The following is an 11085-nucleotide window of genomic DNA, read 5'->3' as shown; positions in this document are numbered from 1 at the left end:
ATGTGAATGCTTTTTTTAAAAATGATTTTAATGGATGTCATCGGTGTGAGATTATTTAAACATGGGAGACAATGTATGTTTCCTAAATGCAAGGGAAAAATGACAGACAGACAGTCAAAAAACGGTTCAAATATAAGCTAAAAAATGAACATTGACTTGCCTTAGCAAAATAAATCAAAACAGTTGTTGAAATCATCAAATGTTAATTAAAGCTACAAAGTATGACTTTTGAATATTATTCTTTGGTGCCCCTGGTGGACCCATAAAACACAGACAGCAGACACCACACACATACAGACACAAACACTGTAGGCAGGGTAAAATGAATCAGGCTTTTTGTGGCAAAGATTACTTTAAATCCTGATTATGAGGCAGAGGATGGGCCGGGGCTGCGAGCTGCTACATATTTTGTTAGATGGTGATGAGACTACACGGTGTATGGGTGTTTGAGAGGGAATATTTGAATTTACTAATGAACCACTGAGGATATTTTAGCTTATCAGTAAAAAGAAAACTGAGCTTACTAGTAGAAATATGAATGAAAAATTTATTTTGGTTCTTGAATCTAAAGATCAGAAAGTATTAATCAAGTTTTAAGTTGTGATTTTGTTTGTTTTAATCTTTGTGTCTGTTCTGTTGATAACCTTTCTTCTTTCTTCCTATAGATGGCCTTTTTATATCATGCACAACCATCCTGCAGTGCAAGACCACAAAAATAACAGAATGAATCCCCGTAATTAAAGCATTACACAGTCAATAAAATCCTTTACAGTAGCATTTTAATGTGTAATGCAGAGCACCTTTCACATTCCATACTGTTAAGAAAATGAAGGATTGTTTCATACAAAGCAGGCTTTAGTGCAACAAATGGCATGTCAATAAACAGACATGTCTATTCATAAACACTTTCTCACTGGGTTGTTAACCAACCTGGGATAATAGCTTGATCCGATGTTACGCTTAAGTCCAGCGTGGGCTGTGTGTGGGAATTTGCACCCAGGAGGGGAGCAGCTGAGAACAAAGTGAGGAAACCAAAAACAGTATCAAACAGTCAAACCAGCCTCACCACAGGAAAACAGATTCCCTTTGGACATCTCTGTCATCTGTGCACACAGGGTCTACTGCTTTTCCGGATACCACAAGACAGACACACAGACAAAGGTAATGGTTTAGTTAGACAGAGGGATGCTTTTGTTCTCATAAGGCAAAACGATCTCAGTAACTTGTTTGCTTGGGGTTTTTTGTTTTTTGGGTTTTTGTTACAGCACACTAGCAGTTGGCAAGTATGAATACGGCACAACAATCTGTTTCTCTTGCAATCACTGGTCAATTTAAAATACCAAAGTTAGGACTTTGTTACTTTTTCAAGGAGGGGCTTATAATAAGGGTAAAGAAAACAGAAGTTAGTAACATTGTTATAAAGAACAAAAAACTTGTCAGTGAAAAACAACTAACTTAATTGATGCATAATTAAAATTAAATAATATCGATAACAAAAGTTGACACTAGAATAGAAGACTAAATAAAATAATTTCTGCCTTTTAAATTGTATTTTTTTCTTCTTTGATAAAAATTTGCATATTATCATAGCCTCGATTATTATATTGTGACAAGTTGTTATTGTGGTTAATATCTACACTGATATACGATGAAATTGACCTCACTAGCTAATTTGGCTAATGTTCTAAACAGTTAGCTAGGTAAGAAATTACATATTTTGCTGTGGATCTAAATTAAGAGCACAACAAAAATAAAAGAGATAAAATGTAAAGACACTGGACTTACATATGTTATGTGGGTAGTCATATTGCCAGTTTAACAGTAGACTAATATCTATATCTATATGAACTACCATCAACTACTTTGCTAAGAGTGTTAGCCATAACAAATATGTTAGCATGCAGCTTGTTGTGCACATTGTTGCCCCCAAGTGGCCAAATGAAATTCAGTTACATTTTATTTTAATGTGTCCAATCACAGCCATCAGCAAGGGTTGGTGGTGAGGAAGAAACACGGAAAAACAAATAATCTAAGCTATCATAACAAAGCCACAGTTATTAGACAACTTTGACACAAACAGGACAAGGTGTTGCTGTTACAGTCTAGTCACAAGTCCAGGACATTGTTGTTGTTTTCTTTACTTACTTTAAAACTAGTTCAAAGGCCAGAGCAGCCAACGGCAACAAATATGCATTGCCCCCAGTATTTATAATTAGCTTTAAAAAGTCAAATAATTTCTACAGCATTTTTGATAAAGTTTTATTTAAAATATGTCCAAAAATGACTCTCAAGTCTTCCTGTGTTTACATGTGATCTTCAGGGCACTGTCACTTTAACACGGCTGAGGCTAACCATGATTAGACGTGATTAAAAAGCAATTTGAGAAATGACTCCAGGGCATCCCTGTCAGGTTTGGCTTTGTCTGTTTAGTTATTTTTGCCCGGCTCTGGTCTATGCTCCCAGCAAACTGAATGTAGTAAGGATAAAGCGCCTGGCATTTCTATTTGCTTACATTTTGCCCAAGCCTGTGTGTGTATGTGTGCCTACAGGGGAGAAAATGAACACCGGCAGGGGTGGAACAGACAAGTGCAGGTAAGACCAGCACAATTCTGTCTTTGTCTCCTAATGTAAATGAAAGGATACGAAGTAGGTAGGAACAAAGTCAGAGATGGAAATAAATGTGAGGGAAAGCACAGATCACATGTAGAGATAGTAAAACAAAAAAACAAAAAAAAGTAACCCTCCCAGCTTGCATTTCATAATCAGTTTTCATAGTCTTTATAAGTAACTTGTGGCTGCAGGATCTGAGTATTAATAGATCTGGGAGAAAACTTAAATAGTATTCTATTCATCATTTCTGACCAGTGAGCCCCTTGATTATCTACTTAACACCTCTGCTTGCTAAAGAATTTGCCCTAAGTCTTTGCATGTGACACTGTTACATGAACTGAAAGGGAGGATTGGGACACCAAGGATTATAAATACTTTTCTTTATTCCTGTCCCCATTTCTTTGTATTTTCCACAGGCATCCAAATATTTTAATATTTCTGATTTACAGCCATTAATAAACCATTCAGCTACATACACTTATTCAGTTACACACAACAATCAGCACGTTATTTTTTAGAATTTAATAGCAAATTGAGTTTCACTTTTAGCTTCAGAAAAGTAAAAACTTGTTTGTCATTTATAGTACAGTGTATAGTTCAGGATCATTTTAAGTCCTGTGTAAGGAAATATCCAGCGGTTTCTAATCGAGTCGTTTTGCAAAGAAAAGGGTTTTAGTGGCTAATTAGATGTTAAAATTTTAGGAATTAAATAATTATCTCACTTCACTTATGGTTTTTAAATCTTTAATCCATTTAAGTATTAGGCAAAAAGCGCCGCAGCTGCAGATTGCTTAATGATTGCTTAATATGCTCCCACATCTATTAAGTGTGCTGTAACACTTGATAATCAGAATGATTTGCGTTTTTGTCATAAAACTGTGTCAGTCTAAAGCTGCTTGTAACTCCTCTCCGACCTCTATCCGGTTTACAAAGATAACCTTTCGTCTATATAATAAGAGCCCAGATTTACGCCAGAAGAAGCCAAAGCTGATATTTTCTCTCGTCACCAGTGCATGGGTGTAATTGTGGGTCACATGCATTGTTCTATGTGCTCAGCTGATGAAGAATAGCGGTGGTAAACCTCTTAGAAAAGCTAAAGGTTTGCCCAGGTCTTGCAGCAATACTGATGGAGGATCAGCCTCCTCTTGCACTTTCTTTGGCTGCACACACTCACAGCAAAACACACGCACACGTTCACATGCCTGTCTCCTGCCTGCGATTATACTCCAAATCTGACTCACTCTTGCCTGCTTTCCCGAGTCAACCCTACTGCTTTGTCAGTCGCTGCTCCATCGGAGCCAGATCACACAAGACTCTGCCAGAGAAAGGACTCCACCAGCAACCTTCACCCTCGGCGTTTGAGTTGTTCAACTTGGCTATTTTGGAGGACTTTAAAGAAGAACTGCCTGAAGCACATGCAGAGAGAGATTTGACTAACTAGGAATCAGTTCATATTACTCTCAGTCGAGTGGACAAAGGGACCGGTGGCCTCTCGCATCAGATGGCTACAACTATCCCAATCACAGAAGTCTGAGGAGAAGTCAAGCCAAAGGTCTGTCTTCCGTAGGATTTTCCCTCTTTCTTTATGTTTATTTTAAGTAGTTACTTTCAATACTGCTGTGCACTGAAGAACCTCCTGAACTTTACTACGTCACATACTCCGGGAAGACCCTTTTTTAAGGCATAACTTCAAAGATGGAACTTTTAACAGACAGTCCACGTGTGCGCTCGGACAGCACGAGCAGCTCGGCATCACAGGGCTCAAAGTCGAAGACGGTTCTTCGCCAGCGTTTGTCCCAGCTGCTGACCTGCATCGAGGACATGAGCTCTGACGACGAAGCCAGTGAAGAGGTGTCACGCACGCTGGAAGAAGCATTTCAGCTCTGTGGACGCTTCATTCCCACAGATGCATTCAGGTTGACTTTAACACTTTGGGCTTTTAAAAAGCTTGTAAAAGAAAAATCACTTTTAAACTTTGATTTATCATGAAGAAACAGGCATACCATAGCAACTAATATAGTTCATATCAAAAAGTGCAGAAATGATCAATAGGCTCTTAAAGTGGTATTTGTGAAAATAATATCTGTGCTTCTAAGTGGGTTCCACTTAACTTATAAGATTACAAAAGTGTGTATTTTGGAAAAGTAAATGTTATCAAGGGTTTTTTTGTATTTTTATGGTATAAGTGTTGCTCTGTTTGAGGACACAAACTGTTGAGCATGCACAGTGTATAGCTTTGTAGCGTTGTAAATAATATTTGGGAGTTTTTTCTCACAAGGATCCACATTGTGACCTGGAATGTGGCCACAGCAGAGCCTTCTGAAGATGCCACCTCTTTGCTCCAACTAGATGCCCAGCCGCCTCCAGATCTCTATGTGATTGGGTAAGAAATAACATTTTTGACAGTGGAGTTTCAAATGTTGCTAATAATCTATGGTGTATATATATATATATTCATAATGAATCACAGCAGTGGAATCAAAGACATTAGACTGTCATTACTTGTCTCTTTTTGTATTTCTGTGTGTTAGCCTTCAGGAGGTAAATGCCACCCCAGTGAGGTTCATCACAGATCTGATATCAGAAGACTCCTGGAGCCATGTCTTCATGAACTCACTGGCACCCAGAGGCTTTGTCAAGGTCGGAGAAGACAGAAGAAGGAAAAGGAGAAATATTTGTCTTTATGTGTCTCTTTAATCTGCTGTATTTTTCTTTCATCCATAAAAGAGACATAAAATATATTATTACATACATTTTTATACTGTTGCAGTTAAACTGTTTGAGATTCAAAGAGGAAAAGAAAAAGAAAAGAAACGCTGCATAATCTACAACATTTAATAATTTTATGATTCTTTTTCTTAACTCTTATCGTATCTCCCTATGTTTTTATTTCTTTTAATTATCCTAATTGTACAGCACCTTGGTCAACGGTTGTTGTTTTAAATGTGCTATATAAATAATTTGGACTTTGACTTTGACTTTAATACAATCTTACTGTCTCCATCTGTGTCTAGGTCACGTCAGTGAGGATGCAGGGTTTGCTGTTGCTGCTGTTTGCCAAACAGATTCATCTTCCCTACATCAGAAACATCCAGACCACCTACACTCGGACCGGCGTGTTTGGCTACTGGGTAGGAAATTAGAATGGGAGCTCTGGTTATCCCTGAACCTTGTAGACAACCACACTGTGTGCACACCAGGAATCCCATTGGCATCAGATGCTGTAGGGTTTAAACGCACCATGAAAGGTCCATTGTGTTTGTTTAGTGGAATGTGCAGTAGCTTTGACAGAAAGAAATCACAAACAAAGAACACTGAAAGCAGTCAGAACACTGGGATAGAAAACTTGTGTCTAATCCATAATCCAGGTTAAAAGAGATACTTTTTTATAATTAGTCTTCTTCACAGACTGTATTTGTTCTCCTGTGTGTGTCTGTGTTAGGGTAACAAAGGAGGAGTGTCTGTGCGCTTTTCCTTCTATGGACACATGATTTGCTTCCTCAACTGCCACCTAGCTGCTCACATGAACAACGCTTTGCAGCGCGTTGACGAGTTTGAGTACATACTGGAGACGCAAGACTTTGACATCTATGACACCCCACAAATCCGGGACCACAAGTCAGGACTCCTTCACAGAGGCACACAAATACTATGCATATACGCAACATGGGCTGCTGTGCAAGTAAAATGTGGCTCTGCGGCTTTTCCACAGGGTGGTGTTCTGGTTTGGTGATCTGAACTTCCGCATCGCAGATCACGGTTTGCACTTTCTCCGCTCATCCATCAACAGCGGCCGGCTAAATTTGCTGTGGGGCAAAGACCAGGTATTGTACTAGTGTGAGGACACACACACACATAATAACACACACTTGCTCATTATTTTCATTTTCCTGCAGCTCATCATGATGAAGAAGAAGGAAGCTTTCCTGCAGGAATTTGAGGAGGGACCATTAAATTTTAAACCCACCTACAAGTTTGACCGTAACTCCGACACCTATGACACCAGGTAACATGCTAAAAAATCTGTATTACACACACATGATTGGCAAATTTTGTAAGCCTTATTTGTGTCCTCGTTTCCATTTTAATTTTGCACAGCACTCCAAAGACATGGTTGGGTTTAAAGTAAGAATTCTTTTGTGTTTTGCATCCCCCACATTCCTTTATCAGCTTTTGCCACCACATCTTTAGTTGTAGCAAAACAAGACACGCTAAATGGAAGCTCAAAGCAGCCATGGCATCTATAAACCTGATTTATAGATGAACAAGGTAGCAGCTCTTTCTCCGACTCATATCCAGAGCACTGAGGCTCTTCCCTAACAATAAACAGACCCAGGCCCCTGCAGCTCTGTGGCACCACCCTCTTCTTGCTCCTCACGTCTCTCACCTGGGTGCTCCTCTCTGAATGGTTGGGGGCCTGGTTCTGGATGCTAGATCTGCCTAGGTGGGTGTCTCGGTCCTGTGTATAGGATAGGCACCTTGAGGGTTACTTAGATATAACCCACATTCACAAAGTGTATGGAGACACTGGCATAAGCAACAAGATTCAAATGGGTTTTGTAAGCATAATATGACTGATAAATGGCAGACATGTTCTGCATATTCATTAGACCAGAACTCCCTTCTGCACCCAGCACCCCACTGTTTGCACTCCTTCCTCTTTTTGTTCCGGTGTAATCCACATTTTGCTTTTCACAGCAAATTAGTGTGTGCATAAGCTGTAATACCCTGTTAATGGTACTATCTGCTACTTAGCATGTAGCCTACATCATTTCTCATATGCATGCTACACTATAGGTATAGCCTTGTACTGCATATGTATGTGTTTGTTTTGCATTCTTTAACAGCACTTATTTTTTCATAAGAATTAGTATGTAGATTTGTATGGATAGACAAATGTAAATGTGTTAAAGGGTAAGCAATAGAGAAAAAAAAATACATTTTAGATAGAAGTTGTATAATCAACAGCCATGTTCATTATGCTCGGCGTGGCGCACCCATAATTTCGATGTAGATATACAATGACAATAAAGGACTATTTTATTCTGTTCTTCTATTCTATTCTCAGTGGAAAGAAGAGGAAGCCGGCATGGACAGACCGGATCCTCTGGCGCATCAAACCCAAGCCCCTGCCATCAGAGGAAGATGATGAGAAGGCATCAACTTCCACAGATGAAGAACAGGATGAGTATCCAGTCCTGGTCACCCAGGATAAATACACCAGTGACATGAGCTATGGAGTCAGCGACCACAAGCCTGTCATTGCAACCTTCAGCCTGGAGGTGAGAGCAGATGCACTGCATAGACCTCTGCTTTTTCAAACGTTCTTTAAAAATATTTTCTTTTCTCTTATCTTTCCCACAGCTGAGAAAAGTCTTTGACACACCACTGGTGCGCGTGTCTCCTGTGGGCATATGGAGTGCAGGCCAGGATGCACTTTTGACCTACTCTGTCCTGGAGGACTTTATGTCTTCTACGTGGGACTGGATCGGCCTATACAAGGTACTAGGACTCATGTAAAAACAACAAAAATCAATAAATAAATCATTTAAACCTTATATATTATAATTGTGTGGATTTGGACTGACTTTCTTGCGCTTCAGGTGGGATTTAAGACTGCGTCTGACTATGAAACCTTTGTTTGGGTTCGAGAAAATGAACTGCCAGAGATAAATGAAGTCATACAGGTAAAGTAGAAGTGCAGCATTTATGTCATATTAACAGATTCTTTATGAATGCATTATTCATTAACATGCACATATGTGTTGTTGCAGATTTCTGTGGATAAAGGTCAGATTCCTCTGTTAGGTGGACAGTACGTTTTGGGGTACTACAGCACAAACATGCAAAGCATCACTGGCCTCAGTGATAGCTTCCAGGTAACTGCTTCACTATCATATCTGTAGTTTTATAGTTAGATATTTTTTTAAACTCTTAAACATACAATTTAATGCATCCACGAAAGACTATTTAAATGTAGAATTTTGTTAATACAGGTGTACCTACATAAGAGATTACTGAGTGCATGCTGTGTTGGGAGAAGGAAGCAAGCATGGCAGTGTGCTTTATTTTGCTCTCTCTTTGGTTCTTACAGATCCTGGAGTCTAAGCGTGCTGTCATGGAAGGCCTGGTTCCCGAGGATATCAATGGAGTCAACAAATAAGAACAGATTCTCTGCAGTGCCACGTCTTATTCCTCTCCGCTGCAAAGTCACACAGATCTGAATCAGGGTATAAAATTGCCCCAAGGTTAACTCCTTAATCTACTGGATGAGCAGACTCTGTCATTCATGTTGGCCCCCACAATTTGTCATCATGTTAACTCCAGTTTGTTATTTCCTACTTTGCCTTTAAGGTTCAGGCTCACTCTTGCTGAAACAAGATCTCTAATAAAAAAAACTTTAATGAGTAGCCTCAGTCTATCCACAGACCCTGTTAGAGCAGATATACGGAGAACACATGTCAAACTGCACAGCAGCTTGAAAACAGAAACTGCATTTGAGTTTTGTTTCAAAGTTGTTTGTTTTGGCAGCTCATAGTAGCCAGTGCAGATTAATACAAAAAGTGCAAAACATCATTGTGTAGAAGAGTGTGCTCTTTTGTTTTATATGTGCTGTCTCAGTGAAGAACGATGCACCCTGCAACTGAAATTTCTTGCAATGGGTTGTCTGCAGAAACTGTTGAATATGAGAATCTTAGAGAGGAACATGACACAGAAAAATATCATCCAACGGTCAGCTGGTTGATCCAATGAACGATGCAGCAACCTGTAGGATGTGTGCAAATGAACAAGTGGCAGGGCGGTGCTGGGAAAATGTATGTGTGATCGCAGTGGCTTATCTTTAAAATGTGAATGCAGGTTGTCTGTTTTCCTCTTGATGAAAATGTGTTATATCTCCCACACTGCGTACATGAATCGTATCAGCACACTACAAATATACTGCAAGACAAACTAAATATTTTTTGTGAATTTGTTTATTTAAAAAGATCCAGTATGTTTTCAGGATATGGATGTGTGACTAATCAGTGAAAAAAGATGGGCAGTGGGTCACTTTAATTATCAGTGATTAAAGGCCTGGAGGCTTGTAATCTGAGAGTGATCGTATTATTTTGCACTAACTCATATGCAAAGTCAAATTTGCTTTAACCAACAAAGCAATAGTAATAAGCACAACAGTGATTATGGTGATATTGTCCCGAGTGTACTCCAAAGAAAACATGGAACTGTCTACTCTCTGCATTGATAGATAACATATAGAACTGTAGGATACCCATTTATGGCCATCTGAGTGTCATTAAAGATTTTATATATACATCATAGGTAGTAAAATTGGATAAGCTATTTCTCTTAGTATCTAATAAGCCAATCACAAGGCAGCAACTCAGTGCATTTAGGCATGTGGAAATAATCAAGATAGCCTTTTGAATTTCAAACTGATCATCAGAATGGAGAGGAAAGGTGATTTAAGTGACTTCGAATGTGGCATGATTGTTGGTGCAAGACTTGCTGATAGTCTGTCTAAAAATATTTATCTAGTGCAATTTTCCCACAAAACCTTCTCTAGGGTTTACAGAAAATGGTCCAGACAAGAGAAAATATCCAGTGAGCAGCAATTGTTTGTGTGAAAATGTCTTGTTTATGGCAGATGTCAGAGGAGAATGACCAGAAACTAGTAATTTAAAAAAAAACAAAAACCCTAGTTAAAACCAGTGTATACATAATAGCATCTCTGAACACACGTCAAATCTTGAAACAGACAGGCTACAGCAGCAGAAAACCACACTGGAAAACTAAAGCTACAGTTTGCACAGCCTGACCAAAATTGGAAAGTCAGACTGGTTTCTTGAACTTGATGATGAGTTCAGTGTACTCAAAAGGCCTTCACAGCCACCAGATCTCAATCCAGCAGTACAACTTTGGATACAGAAGATTCACATCATAAATCTAATTATTATTATTATTATTATTGTTGTTGATAATAATAATAATAATAATAATAACACTGTGCCTCACCAGCTGAATTATACTGATACACTTTTCCAACTATAAGTTACACTAATTCACATAGTTTGGTACTGAAAAACTGAAACACCCATATCTCTCTTAAGTTATTACAGTGCACGCTCAGTTTAACTACTAGGATCACCTTACTTTAGTGGTTCTGCAATTCGACTGCCATGGTAAACCAGCATTACTTAGGAGGCCAGTGAGTGGACGGATAGTCTTATTCAGGTCAGATTTTGGGAGGTACCCATCTTGCCTTGCAAAACTGAAAAGAGGTCATTCATCAAACTGTGCAGCTAGTTTTAAAAGCATGAGCCTACTCGAAAAGTGCACAACAAATGGAAATCTGTTGAGGACATCCTGCACTTACAGTCAGCTCCCCTAGTGTGTGGTGAGTTCATTGATCCACTTCTGCACCTGGAGATAATGTCTCTCCTGTTTGTCTCCTGCTTTGCATTTGCAGTTTAACAC

General features: G+C 39.0%; 1 protein-coding gene across 5 annotated transcripts; it reads left to right on the top strand.

The window, feature by feature from the left end:
• The first annotated feature begins 86 nt into the window (after positions 1-86).
• Positions 87-9703, top strand: inpp5kb (inositol polyphosphate-5-phosphatase Kb). 5 transcript variants are annotated; one of them, XM_084942404.1, is made up of 14 exons: positions 87-1161; positions 2550-2592; positions 4889-4993; positions 5142-5250; positions 5625-5741; positions 6053-6228; positions 6323-6434; positions 6507-6616; positions 6709-6735; positions 7679-7892; positions 7975-8112; positions 8214-8297; positions 8385-8489; positions 8705-9703. In XM_084942404.1, exons 2-14 carry the CDS (start codon positions 2558-2560, stop codon positions 8771-8773), a joined length of 1401 nt encoding a protein of 466 aa, XP_084798530.1. In that variant the 5' UTR covers positions 87-1161; positions 2550-2557; the 3' UTR covers positions 8774-9703. The 5 variants fall into 5 exon arrangements, with proteins under 5 accessions (XP_084798530.1, XP_084798531.1, XP_084798528.1 ...); XM_084942405.1 differs by adding an exon at positions 6947-7054 and having other exon boundaries at positions 87-4526; XM_084942402.1 differs by having other exon boundaries at positions 87-2592.
• Positions 9704-11085: the final 1382 nt, after the last annotated feature.

This window comes from Perissodus microlepis, chromosome 10, assembly GCF_051167445.1.
Source record: "Perissodus microlepis isolate ML-2025 ecotype Zambia chromosome 10, ASM5116744v1, whole genome shotgun sequence".
NCBI lineage: Eukaryota > Metazoa > Chordata > Actinopteri > Cichliformes > Cichlidae > Perissodus > Perissodus microlepis.
Note: the sequence above shows the minus strand (reverse complement) of the source record. Positions and strands in the feature narration are given on the sequence as shown.